Here is a 14,269-nt window from a genome sequence, read left to right on the forward strand (position 1 = left end):
CTCTTCCAAGGAACCAGGGCCTCCCATTCCTGAGCATTTCTAAAGTTAAAAATGTCATTGCTCATTTCTCAGCAAAATCACTCTCTGCAGTGTTTCAGTGTTTCCTCTGCTAAGCTAGTCTCTGTCAGCTTTCTGTCTTCCAAAATTATGTTAAGATCTCTTATTACTCACTGTTTCATTTCTCTTTGCCTTGGGGTTTACCCCATGTTTAACTAGAGTCCTGTTTGCTTTTAGAAGTTTGCTATTTTGTGCAATTGAGATTGTAACTACTGTGAAAAATGTTAAAGCCACATGAATTGCATTTCTTTGTATGACTTGTTTCTCCTTGATATGTATTTTGCAAATACAGCTCTTAATGTAGCTGTGATAAAAATAATTGTGTGCAATTAATTTCTTCATGAGCATTCCCAGTCCTCTCTTGGTCAGGAATAAACATATAAAAAATGATCAGTAGCATTCTTTTGAAACTTGCTGAAGTTAACATTTCTGCTTCATTTGTGGTTGCTCCCATAGAGACACCATAGTAACTGTAACTGTTGGCAGGGTTTGGAAGTTTCTACATTGACTTTCTTGTATGGAAGTTTGCTCTCTTACACACTCTCTTACTCTTTCGCAGCAAGCGGAATGCCAGCAGGTTAGACTGATTTATATTTTGGACAACTTAGTTTTGGATTTATCATGAAAAAGAATATGGAACAGAATTCAAGATTATTTTCTTTAGTAACAGTAATAGAATATTTATAAAATTCCTAATTATTCCAGTAATTCCAGTAAATGGAACTGGTACCTTCTAATGGTTTGCAGTTGTTTTACTGAATGTACTGAAAGGGCTGCATACATTTTCTTATTTGAAGGGACCAAATGGGATGAGATGAAAGAGCAATTTTAAGAAGGGATCCCCCCCAGGCGAAGGCTTAGATTAAAGAAATGCTTTTAATGCGCCCACTGTGGGCCACATAGATTCTCTTACGTGATCTCATTTACTTTTATTCTCAAAATGACCGCTGGGGTAGCTATGAACCCTTTACATATAAGAGCCTGGAGCATTTGTCTTCAGTGAGGGCAGAGCCAAAGTGGGATCCCAGGGCATGGGCACTCTCCACTGTGTTGCCTGGGGCTTTGGGCTGCTTTTCCCAGCTTAGGTCCCACGTTCCCTTGTACTTTCCTTCCAGGTTAGTGAGAGCCAGTATAACACGTGGACTCTGAAGCCATACTACCTGCACTCAAATATTTATTCCACCATGTACCAGTTGGGCCTCATGCCTCAGTTTCTCCATCTGTAAATTGGAGAGAATGAAATGATAGTTGCTCTGGGAAAATTAATATTGAAGACACTTAGTATATATTACACAGGTGTTTACTAAATAAGTGGATAAATTCTATTATACTTCTAGTCCTCCTACCATGCTCAGTACTTTAAAGAAAGCAGATAATATCTTTAGGCCTTGCCATAAGGGAGAGTTCTAGGGAAACAGGTGTGTATAGAGAGTTTGCCTTCTTCCATGGAAGATTTGAGTCAGACTGGTACTGTCCTTTAACCAAAATCTCACTCAGCAGTGCCAACCCTCAAATGAGTATTCTTAAATAAAATCTAAGTGCTTATAAGACTCGCACCCAGATGTCCTTGAATGGCTACATAGAAATTTAATAAGAGTGAAAAATTCCAAGGGTTGGACTGGAATAATCAGATGAGGAATGGTAAAATAAGCAAATTATTTTGTCTTTAGAAATCTGAGCCAGATGACTCCAAATGTATGTGATCCTTATATTGTGAAGCTTCTCAGTCTTGTTGGCTCCCTCAGACCTGGAACGGAGATGCTGATGTGCTGACATCAGAAACGGAATGATGTAACAGATGAACATCCTCTGGTATCCTCTGCCTGATTAAGATTCCCAAGGCTGCCTCTCTGGTGTGCACAAGTGGCCATGACATTGTGGAGACCTTTGGTCATGGCTCTGGGTCTTTTCGTCCCCTGGCCATTGTACCCTCTTGTCCCAAGTGTGAATAAGTCAATGGCAGTTGGTGCCACACTGCACTGCAGAGGTTACTTTTTAAAAGGAGGAATTAAGACAGGTCTTGTTATCACCTATGGGCAGGTGACCTGCCCCTGGATGTTATCCGCAGCCTGTACGGACACGGGCAGAGCTCGTCTGTTTCAGGATACCAACAATTCCACATGGTTTGGGGAACTGAACAGTTTTAGCAACTGAAGGTTAACCTTTGTTTGCTTGTATAATAGACAAAGTAAAGGAGCTAAAAGAGAGTTCATAGTCTGAGGGGTAAACAGATTGGAAAGGATAGGGTTTCTCAATCTGGGAGACAGTTTTATAGCAGTCTGAGGGAAGTATCTGGAGTAATTTTAATCGAACACAGTGCTTATGCTAGACTTGCAGTGCCTCATACATATGGTGGATGGGGAAAGGGCGCTGACTGGAGAATCAGTGGCTTCCGAAGAGGCTGCAGTTGAAGGTTCTCTGACGAGGCAAGTGCTTGGTAATCACTGGATTCACGAGATTGTGTAGTAGAGAAGCAAACAAAGCTGAGGCTGCTAAGCCAGCGGGGAACACACGTTTCTTCCCTTGTATTGAGGAACAGGTGCTATGAAGGAGCGAGAAACATTGGGGTGCCCAGCAGACCTGCATTCACATCTGGTCAGTTGCTAATTTTAGGAGCAGTTGATTAATATTTGGGAAGTTATGATCAGGGATGCCTTCATTTGTTATTTCCCCTCACTGGGAGGACCCTCTTGGAATGGTATCTCTGTATTTAGCTATCCAAGTAATTGGAATTCTTGACAGTCCCCAACAGAAGGCTGCTGCTATTAGTAATTGTCAGTTGATTATCTATTGCACAGAGGAAGAAGAGAGGCAATATTATATATCGGTTAAGAGCTGGGCCCTGGAATGAAACTCCTGGGTTTGATTCCTCACTGTACCGTTTATAGACTTTGTGATTTTCAGTATGTCACTTTCCCTTTTTGGGCCTCAGTTTCGCCATCTATGAAATGGGAACAGTATGTGCTCTATCCTTGCTAGCTGCTCTTGTTAACACTGTAATTGTTATTGATTTTGTTAGCTGACCAATGACTGTGGGAAGAGTGCAGGTACTGTACTCACACATCGGCCCCTTTCTGTGTCCTTCCCACATCAAGTATGATGCATGAGATGAGTGAGTAAACCAGATATCTTCATGGCGTGAGACATTTCCTGTCTGTGACTTCAGTCTTTCTCTCCAGCAGCAGCTTTCCAGTGAGCACCCGTGACTTCAGTTCATCCTCTCTCATGGATATTTTTTCCTGGGTCCCCACCTGTGCAGTCAAGGTTTTCTGGCTTATCATTGTGGAATAGATAAATTTTTATCAGTTATTTTCCGTTACCATGGGCTGTTAGGCAAGAGATCTGCTCTGTCACAAAGGGAGGGATTTGCCCCAACATTCTTGAAGTCTCCCTGACCAGGGCAGTGTTTAGTCTTAATTAAGACAGCGCTGCAGAGGGCCAGGGAGTCTGGAGTTCCATCCCTGCGTTGAGAAGAAAAGGATTGGAGAGAAAAGGCCGAGACCAGACATTTGCAGAGCAGCTCAGCTGGTTGAAAGTTGGCTTTGTTTAATGCCCAGCTTCTCAGGAGATTTTCCTCGGCTGAGTGGGCTTGGTGGAGCCCTGGCTTGAGAGTGTTGCTTGGCAACGAGATCTTGTGGCACCCAATTCTCAAAGAGTCAGGCGACCCATCCCCTGCCTCCCCTCCACCAACTTTCAGCTACCATTCCAAGCCTCCTGTTAGACAATCAAGTGTACGCTGGAGGGAGGGACCAGAGAAAGGGGGCGAAGTTTAATCATTGAACTCTAAGCAGCCTGGTAGTATTTAATCTGTAGCACCTAGTTCCTGGAGGCCTCCAGCCTGAACTGGAAGTGGGCAGCTCTCTGGAGACGCAGGAGTAAACACTGCACAGAAATCTCTGCCCATCTCAAGAGAAACCAAACTTGGAAAAAATGTTTGCAGTACACTTGATGGCATTTTACTGCAGCAAGCTAAAGGAGGATCAGATCAAGAAGGTAAGGACTCACAAAGCTGAGAGATTCATTCTTCACTGACAGAACTAATTGATACTGTGCCTGCATCCAAAAGGATTTAAGAAAGCTTATTAGAAAAGACACAGGGAGCAGAGGACCAGTAAAGAGCTCATGGGAGTGGGGGAGGAAGTGAATCCTCCACAGGCTGGACATTACACATTGTTCCGAGCCTTGCATTTCACTTGGCACTTCCTGGTAGATACGGGATGGGAGGGGATGAGAGTCTTCAGAAAGGTTGAAGATGATTGTGTTTGATATAAGGGGTATTTGGGAGGAGAGGCTACAAAGGAGGGGAGAGAAATTTTGAGAACTTTTAAAGTAATCACATGATTCTTCATGTGCTTGAAGGAATATAAGCATGGGAACTAAGAGGGGTGTGGGTTTTAATGTACAATAATTGAACTATTTATTATTGGCATGTGCTGTTTGCCAAAGATGTGCTGTTACTGGTGTGCATTAGTTTGTCACTTTGCTCAAGAAACCTCTGCACAAAATACGTTCCAAGGTAGGCTGCTTAACAGTTGCCAAGCCTCAACTGGAGCCCATCGGCATTGTCTCCGGGAGGCCTGGCATGAGCCCAGCCTGCCCCGCTAGCCACTCCCTGGGTGCTGGTGTCTCTCAACTTAGAGATAATAGAAGCCCTCTCAGCAGGCAGACTTAGCCAAGGTCACCCAAGTATTTCAAGTGGAGTGAAGATTAAACCCAAGTCTCTGACTCCCCTAGCATTCTTTCCATTGTGCCACAATGCCTCCTGGCTTTTTGAACAGAGAGAGAGAGCGTGGCCTTGTAACAGCCCTCATGTGCTTGCTGGGAGAAACCTGCACGGAATTCTGTTCATTAGAGATTTGGGTTAGTAGTTATAGCAAATCTTAAAATATTATAAAGCAGTCTGATTTAGGCTGTCTTAATTTTCATTTATTGATTAGATTCACAGAGTCCTCTCCTGGCTTCTTAAGGAGGTAGAAAAGTCCTACACAGCACTGCTGAAGGATTCACTTTCTTTTTTTTTTTTTTTAAGATTTTATTTATTTATTTGAGAGACAGAATGAGAGAGAAAGCACATGAGAGGGGGGAGAGTCAGAGGGAGAAGCAGAGTCCCTGCTGAGCAGAGAGCCCGATGTGGGACTCGATCCCGGGACTCCAGGATCATGACCTGAGCTGAAGGCAGTCGCTCAACCAACTGAGCCACCCAGGCGCCCAAGGATTCACTTTCTGTTCTTACCTGCTTAGTAAGGAGGAAAACTGCACGGTGTCTGTCTAAACTCCAAAGGGGAGCCTTTGGAAACTTTACATTTGGTTCTGCAAATTCGTTTCATTTTCTTAGGCCTTTTGTTACATCCTAGAATCAGGAACGGTGCAGGCTCAGGAGGGAGGTTATGCAACCTCCACTGATTCGTTCCAGGTCGTCTGGGAGGAGGGTCAGCCTTTTTCAAGGCCTGAAGTTGACCCTTCCCTCACCCCTTCAAGAAAGCTGAAGAGTGAGCGGAGTCGGGAAAGCCAGGAGCACCACATAGCCACCTGAAGCAACAGGTGACTGAGATAGGATGGGCGTCTGGTTTATGGGCTGCTGGATGACTCACAGGTTCTGAGAACACGGGCTCATGCACTCCTTCATGTGGTGAAAACACACCTGGTCAAAAGGCACAACAGACCTTTCTCTCTCCCGGGTCAGGTAGCCCATCCCCTCCTTAGTTTCCATGCTTCCTGCTTCCAGAGTTGTCAGGATCCTGGGCCATATTTGCCGTGAGGGTTACTATTCAGACCCTGGAAAATTTTTTTTTTACATTTCCCTACACCAACATTCAAACAAAGACAAAACAAAATAAAACGGGAAGAAAGCGGCAGGGAGGGAGGAAGGAAGGAAGAAGAAAGGAGAAACCACTCTGGTAGCTTCCTTTCCAATTCAGTATATTGACATTATTTGACCTATTGATAACATTGGGCTGAGTCTGGTCACTGACCTACAGATTGTTCACTCATAAGAGAAGGACTGGCTAGGTTTTCAATGTGTACTTTTTACAGTTGAGTAAGTCAACATTACGAAAAGGGGAAATGTTACCTTTAATCCCATCCCCCTCACAAACACTGTCAGATTTACCCTGTGGAAGCCCTTATAGTATGTTTCTACAGTTATATCATACCTACAATTCTAAATCTTGTCTCCTTCACTTATTATTATATTGTAACCACTTATGTACATTTCTCCCATTTCTTCATAATTATCATTCTAATGTCTTCCAATATGCAATCCAGTTGGATATACTATAATTCAAACTTTTCTCTCTTCGGCTACCTTTTTTCCCCCCAATTTTTATTTAAATTCTAGTCAGTTAACATATAGTGCAATATTGGCTTTAGGAGTAGAATTCATGGATTCATCACTTACATACAGCATCCAGTGCTCATCGTAACTCGGCTACTTTCAAAAACATTTTTTAACAATTAAGATATTGCTTTGAAAAACATAGGAATGTGTTTAATGTTCTCCATCTTTGGGATTATTATAAGGTTAGATTTCCAGAACTGAAATCACTGGGTCAAAGAGGTGAAACTTTTTATGACTCTCAATTCATATGGGACCTTTGGACTAAGTGATCTCCAAAGTCACTTCTGGCCCCCACATTCTGTCATTCAGCAGGTCTGAGCTTACAGTTTTGAATTTTGTTCTTCCTATGTTAAATGTGCTGCTCGTTGGCTCTTTTGTTTAGAAGATGTCCTGTTTTATGGTTTCAGAGTCTTTCCAAAAGTGCGCTTGGTTTTCTGCAGCTCAAACACCCTCCCTTAGTGTCTGCAAAGAATGTGCCTGGCTACAAAGACCCCAGATCACCTGTTTGGATTTAAAATAGAGCTTTTTTTGGCCCCAACATGTGTTTCATTCTTCCCTTCTAGCTACTGTACCAGGGCCTGTGGGAGGTACGGAGAATAAACAAGAAACTTGCTAGGTGGACATTCTGTCTATCATGACTTTAACTTAGTGAAACAGCGGGAGCAGGAACCCAAAGTTCTGAATGACTCTGTTAAACTATAGCTGACAAACGACCCGAGCAGGGCCTCAAAACCATCCTTCTACGGGAGGGAGGACACTGGGGATGCTGGAGAAGTTCTTTATGCTCTGGGGCTGTGTAGCACATCTCACCCTTCCCCAAGTCCCAATTACTTGGGTCACGTCCCTTCCATCGGGTTGCTCCGTGTTTGTAGCTGTGCCAACCAATTAGTCGTAAACAGACTCAGGGTGCACAGGAAGCCCTTAATGAAGCATGACCTGGTTCCCTCCTATCTCTTCAAATGCACTGAAAGCCCAATTGTCCTTTTTTTGTTAATGGCTCTCCGACGGTTTTCTGGACTCTCTGTGGCCCCCGAATCCCTGGAGTCCTGGGTCATTTCACTGCCTTGGGTCTCCAGATTGGCCCTAGATTGAGCTGGGATGCCTGCCAACTGGGCCTGGCTTATGGCTAGGCACCTGTCCTGTGATATAGGTCAGGTAACCCTTGCCCTTTTGGTGTAATGTCTCTGTTGGACTCCTGCGTCCTGCATGCAGTTGTGAAGCAAAACCAGGCGGTGGGGCAAGAAGTATGGAGACGGCATTCCAGGCCCAGGGCGCCCCTCACCCCCAGCTGTCCCACTGCTGCATCATGGCTCTGAGCCTTGGGGTCCTTACCTCTCAGTCAGAAGCAAGAACTCTGGCCTCACCGGGCTGCCTCAAAGCAATGGCAGGGAGATTAAATGAGGGGATGTATGTGAAAGCACTCTGTAGACTCCTGCAGATGTTCTTAGCTTTAGAGGAAAGTGTGGGAGAGTGACTCCTCCAGGAATGTGCTGGGATCAAGTCTTCTTGTGACCTGGATGGGTAGAGAGGCTGCTCAGTATGTGTATAAAGCAGGAGGGGCAAATACAGGGCATCTATGCCACTGTCCCTACTTCTGTGCCCCTCAATAATCCATTCCAACGAGCCTGGGAATCCAGGCTGCCACTCCAAATGATTAGCATTAGCATAAGGAGGACGCTGTTCTGCCATTTCTGATACGACACAGTACCTTCAAGTGGACTGAGCATAGCCATAGTGATATTTATTTATTTATTTATTTATTTATTTATTATTGTGTCTGCTTTTATTTTTAAAAATTTTTTTTGTTATGTTAATCACCATACATTACATGCATACATTAGTTTTGATGTAGTGTTCCATGATTCATTGCTTGTGCATAACACCCAGTGCTCCATGCAGAACGTGCCCTCTTTAATACCCATCACCAGGCTAACCCATCCTCCCAGCCCCCTCCCCTCTAGAACCCTCAGTTTGTTTTTCAGAGTCCATCATCTCTCATGGTTCATCTAGCCGTAGTGATTTTTATAAATTCCCTCCATTAGGGCAGTGGTCCTTTGCCCCAATTTCCTGGTTACTTGAGTGTCCATCCACCCATTTCCAGCAGCAGTTTGAGCTGGCTTTAAAAATTAAACTTCATCTTTTTTTTTTTTTTTAAAGATTTTATTTATTTATATGACAGAGAGAGACAGCGAGAACAGGAACACAAGCAGAGGGAGTGGGAGAGGGAGAAGCAGGCTTCCCGCTGAGCAGGGAGCCCGATGTGGGACTCGATCCCAGGACCCTGGGATCATGACCTGAGCTGAAGGCAGACGCTTAATGACTGAGCCACCCAGGCGCCCAAAATTAAACTTCATCTTAATTAAAACAACCTCAGTTAAAAACAGAATGAAAATTTAAAGAACTAGAATTTACAGATTGCTGTTGGAAACTGTATTTAGCTCTGAGCTTCCTAGCAGCCCATAAACAAACGGAAACAATTTGGGGTATATACGGTCATCATTGGAAAAGAAAGGTTCTATGCTTAGGAATTTAAGGTTCAAGCTCTAGCTAGTCTTTTGCAGTGGAGAGGCAATGGGACAATGGTGCAGTCCCTGAACTAGGAATTAGAAACCCTGAATCCTTGTCGCTTTTGCCCCCTCTATTGCCCCATCAGAAAAATGGGAGAATCCTTTCTTCCTGAGAGCTTGCCCTTCAGAGGAATAAATTCCTATCTCCCAACCTTCCATTCCATTCTATTCTTCCAACTCCCCACCTTGTCTCCAGCTTGGTGAGGAGTCAGGCAAGGAATCTTTGGGATTCCACATCATGAAGCTATCCCCAGAGTCAGAAAAATAGCTTTGTGATGGGAGTGGGAATTTACAACCTTGACTGGAGCACAACCTGCCTCCCCCCCCAACCCCGCAGCAGGCATCCCTGGTCACCCTGGCGTCTGTTGCAGGTGGACAGGTTCCTGTATCACATGCGGCTCTCCGATGAGACCCTTTTGGACATCATGGCTCGCTTCCAGGCTGAAATGCAGAAGGGCCTGGGGAAGGACACCAACCCCACAGCATCTGTGAAGATGCTGCCCACCTTTGTCAGGGCCATTCCAGATGGCTCAGGTGAGTGGGGCTAGGGGCTGCCAGGGACCCTGATCTCCCTGCTTTCTTCTTGGCTGATGGGTACCTGGAGTCTGCTCCTGTACCCTGGCTTATCACTCCCACCTTCTGTGCATACTCTTCCCAAACTCTCTATGCTTCAGTCCATTCAGTACCAAAAGTTTTGAACCAAAGTTCAAATGTACTCTGCTTTTTCTCTGTGCACCTTGGCCCCACACATTTTGTCTGTTTACTTGCTGGAGCATCCCAACCTTCTTCCCCTCATGAACACCAACTTAGCTTTTCAATCTCAGGGTAGAGGTCACCACCTCCACGTAGGAGGCTTTCCCATGCTGGGTTAGGTGCTTGTCCTGACACCTGCTGTGTGCGAGTTTCCCTACTGGGCTGATGCTCCATGAGGACGGGGCCTGTGTCTTCTTCACCACGGTGTTCTGAGCACCTAGCATGGTGCTTGATGCCTACTAGGCCCTGAAATATTTGCCAAATGGATAATAAGTGGTATTTCATGCCTAAGTTCCTAGATTCTAGGCCCAAGATAGTAAGTAAGGGAAGACAACATGATGTGGTGGAAGGAAGAGTAACGATAATTCAAGAAACCTGGGCTCTAGGCCCAGCTCTGACATTTCTCAGTGATCTTTGGCAAAATGTTTAGCTTTAGTTTCTTTATCTGTGAAATGAGAGAGTTGGCCTCTGTATTTGTTTTCTATTGTTGCTGTAATAAGTTACCATAAACTTAGCAGCTTAAAATCACACAAATTTATTCTCTCACAGTCCTGAAGGTCAGAAGTTTGAAATGGGTCTCACGGGGCTATAATCACGGTGTCAGCAGGGCTGCATTCCTTCTGGAAGCTCTAGGGTAGAATCTCTTGCCTTGTGTTTTCCAGCTTCCAGAGGCCACCTGTATTCCTTGGCTCATGCCCCTTTTTATCTCCAAACCAGCCAGATAGCATCTTTAAATTTCCCTCTGACTCTGACCCTTCTGCTTCCCTCTTCCACATTTAAAGACTTTGTGAGTACATTAGGCATACCCAAATAATCCAGGATAATCTCTTAATGTCAGGGTCAACTGATGAGCAATTTCAATTCCATCTGTAACCTAATTTTCCTTGCCATGTTAACTAACATATTCATGGATCTGGGAATTAGGATGTGGACATCTTTGGGGAACTATTACTTTCCTGACCACAGCCTAGAGACCTTTATGGATGGAATCCAGGAGGTTCCATCCAACTCCTCCATTCTCAGCCTCTGGGCAGAGCAAGAGGAGGGACAGGAAGTGGAATCTGCAAGGCACCTTCTGTGGTCAGGGGTGTTAGGAACTCACTTTCTCACATAATCCCCATAAGAACCCTGAAGTGTAACTGTTATGCCCAGGTCAGATGAGAGCATGGAGGACCAATGTCAGAGTCCCAGTGCTCTGACCAAGCTCCAGTGGGGGCTTTGGGGCCCTTGAAGGAGCAGGGGCTGAAGTCTGGGGAGCTCTCAGGGACTTTGATTAGATCAGCCAGGTTCTGGGCCCCTCTGGGCCAATGACGGGGTCAAAATAGCTTCTACCATTCAAGAGGTCCCCGGGAACTGTGATGGGGGAGGCCTCTTCCCTCAATGGTGGGTGCGTGACGGGGTGGGCTATGTCCACCCTGGAGGGACATAAGCTTTGGACAGAGACAGTCTTGCTTTGAAATTTGCTTGAGTTGAAATCTGCTTGAGTTCCAGACACTGCTCTATGAGAGTGCCGAGGGACTGTGGTCCTTGACAGGTCATCCAGGGCCATTCAGAGTAAGCACCTGAGTCATGGGTGTGTCGGGGGGAGGGGGCACCAGGGCGAAGTCCTCCTGGCTTCCTGTGCTTTGGCTCCTCCTGCAGAGGTGTGTCCCCAGAAGCAAGGGAAAGTGACTGTGAGGGTCTGGAGAATGCTGGACTGGATGAGTCTTCCTGGCCCTGGCTGCTTCAGGAAGGTTTGGAAGTGAAATGGACCAAATTTTAGAAGAACCCTCCTCAGGCCAGGAGGCACCACCTCCTTTCCTCACTGTCTCCTCACATAATAAATCTCATCACATAATATCTCACATCTCATCACATAATAAATCTCACCAGTGAGCCTGTGGCAGTGAGGTCTTGGAGCCCAGGGTCCCTGCAGCCAGGGGGCCTTGGTAAGTCCCAGGACAACTGCACTCCTGTCCGCATCAGTAAAAAGATCAGGGCTGTTAGGATCAGATGAAGTCATGTGGAAGGAGTACTTTAAAATTTCCAAAATATTGCCCAAGTCTTCCGTAGTTCCTGTGAGCTAGTGGTGTAATTTCATGGTCACTAACAAAAGCAAACAAATGCTACTAATCTGTTGGAGCTTCCATTTCAAAAATGTATGCAGTTTCCAGAGAAATACCGGGTTCACCTACTCTCTGTCCTCTCATCCAAACCTATGAGATGAGGTTCCCCCTAGCCTTTCCGTCAGGGAGCTGCAATCGACTGTTCTTACAAAGTGGCTGAGAAGTGTGCCTTACCCTCTAGCAGCCACAGGGAAGGGGGACCGGAGGTGCCCATCGCGTGCTTGTGAGGGGGTCTCTGGTTCTGGAGGCCCAACTCCAGCTGCTGCTACTGAGGGGGGGGCCTTGAAGGGGAGCCCAGGGAGCCCTGATGTGGTCGGCTGGTGGGCCCTGGGGTCTGCCCTAGGACAGGGGTCCCCTGCTCTCCCCCTAGTATAAGACTCACTTGGAGCAATTCCTAAACATATGGTTTCCTGAATCTCTAGGAATCGACACAGTCAGTCACTGTGCATCTTTGGGAGACGCTGCACTAGGGAATGGGAAGGAGCTGGGGCATTTGCCCTGGGGACGGATGAGGAGAAGGAAACCTTGGAGCCCCTGAAAGGTCACAGGAGGATTATCTACAGAGGCGGATCGATATCTTTTTATTATTTAAAAGAATTTTTTTATGGAGATATAATTGACATAACATTATATTAGTTTCAGGTGTAAACATGATTTGATGTTTGGACATATCACGAAGTGGTCACCACAATAACGTTTGGCAACACACATAGTTACAAATTTCTTCTTTCTTCCGATGAGAACTTTTAAGATCTACCCTCTTAGCAATTTTCAAATATGCAGCGTGTTATTCTTAACTGTAGTCACCACGTTGTACGTTCCATCCCCATGACGAAGGTCATAATAATCTTAATAATTACTGTAGAGATCCTGATGGCCCTTCTGCCGCTGTTGCCTCTGCTGGGCAGGTCCTGCCTCCCTCAGGGCCCAATGAGTCCTTTCTCTGGGGTCAAAGTCACAGAAAGGGTCCCACCCGGTTTACAGGAAATGGCGTGTTGAGTCACTGGTGAAGCCAGGTGATTGCACGCCGACAGTGGCCCTGGAGGCCAGAGGAAGGAATGACTCCGTGCTAGGCTGCACGAGGGTTCACAGATCACTTCCAACCTGAATCGCAGCACAGGAGCCTCCTCTTTTATGAAAATCCTCCCGTCCATCCGGATTGGTGCCAGAGGCATTTTCCCCAAATCTCAATCAGAACTTGGCACTCCCTTGCTTAAAATCTTTCTGTGGCTCCCCCTCACCTTCTGGAGAAAGCTCAAGCTCTTTGGGGTGGGCCAGTTTTCCCAAATCCTTCCTAGTTTATCCAGAGACTACATGCCAGCCTCATTTCTGTCACACGTCCCTCCTTCCTCAAAAGCAGACCCTGCCCTCCCTATGTGAGCTCCTTCCTTGGCTCCGTTCCTCTCCCTGGGACCTGCTCTGGCTGCCTCCCTCCCTTGCATTCTTCTGCACTCAGCTCTGTCCCCCCTCCCCTGGGGTTTAGATAGCGCTCCCTGTGCTTCCCTAGCACTTGGCATACTATTTGGCACAGAGTTGCGCTCAGTAAATGTTCGTACATGGACTGTGTGATCTACCCTATTTCCTGCTCAACAAGATAACATCTGTGAAAGCATCTCTTGCTTGGTATGTGATGAATGCTAACAAAAGTTGCACAATATTAGGTCCCTGGATTCCCTTCCTGAATAATAAATGGCTCCATCAGGCTTCTTTGGGGGCAGATCTAGGGAGATAAGAATCTTGCTTTCCAGATAATCTCCACAAAAATAAAAGATCCTGCTAGCTGGGTCTGGAAATGACTAAGGCCTGTGCTACTCTGACTGTGGTCCACAGACCAGCAGCAGCAGTACCTGGGAACCTGTTTAGAAATACAAAATCTCCGGGGTGCCCTGCTAGCATGCTTGATCTCGGGGTCATGAGTTCAAGCCCCTGTAGAGATGGACTTAAATAAATAAATAAACAAATACACAAATAAATAAATAGTAAACTTAAAAAAAAACAACAACACTAAAATCTCAGACCCCACCTCCACTGAATCACAATCTGCATGTTAAAATTCTTGGGAGATTCACATGCACATTCAAGTTTGCAGAGCACTGTCTCTAGCTCTTTGATTGCCAGGAGCAGAGAACCCAGTCAAGCCAGGTCAGAAAAGGAGGTCTGTTGTACAAGGACACGGAGAGCAAAAAGGGGGACACGTAGGGTCCTGTGGGACTCCAAGGGCAGGAGCTGTGGTCCTCTCAGGCCGCAAGGGGACTGGGTGGGACTTGGGTCTTCCTCTGTGGTTTCAGCCTACATACATGGGGCCACCTTGGCTACCCAGCTAACCTCTGGTTTGGGGGATGCTTCCACTTCAGTCTTTACCATGAACTAGCAATTTCTCACTGTTTTATTTCACATGTTACACGGAGTAAATCTGAATGGCCAGCTGGTCCCTTATCTGCATGCAGCTG

The 14,269-nt window shown here is 45.9% G+C and overlaps 1 protein-coding gene across 1 annotated transcript in view; it reads left to right on the forward strand.

Moving 5' to 3' along the window:
- Window positions 1-3,987: 3,987 nt before the first annotated feature.
- The window catches only part of LOC118018146 (hexokinase HKDC1), a 43,037-nt gene continuing 32,755 nt past the window's right edge, over window positions 3,988-14,269 (forward strand). Inside the window, exons 1-2 of the mRNA XM_035016609.1 lie at window positions 3,988-4,050; window positions 9,333-9,495. Of these exons, the coding sequence (XP_034872500.1) occupies window positions 3,988-4,050; window positions 9,333-9,495 (226 nt within the window). The remainder of the gene's footprint in view (window positions 4,051-9,332; window positions 9,496-14,269) is intronic.

The sequence above is a fragment of the Mirounga leonina genome, unplaced genomic scaffold, assembly GCF_011800145.1.
Source record: "Mirounga leonina isolate KUSES-001 unplaced genomic scaffold, KU_Mleo_1.0 Mir_106, whole genome shotgun sequence".
Lineage (NCBI taxonomy): Eukaryota > Metazoa > Chordata > Mammalia > Carnivora > Phocidae > Mirounga > Mirounga leonina.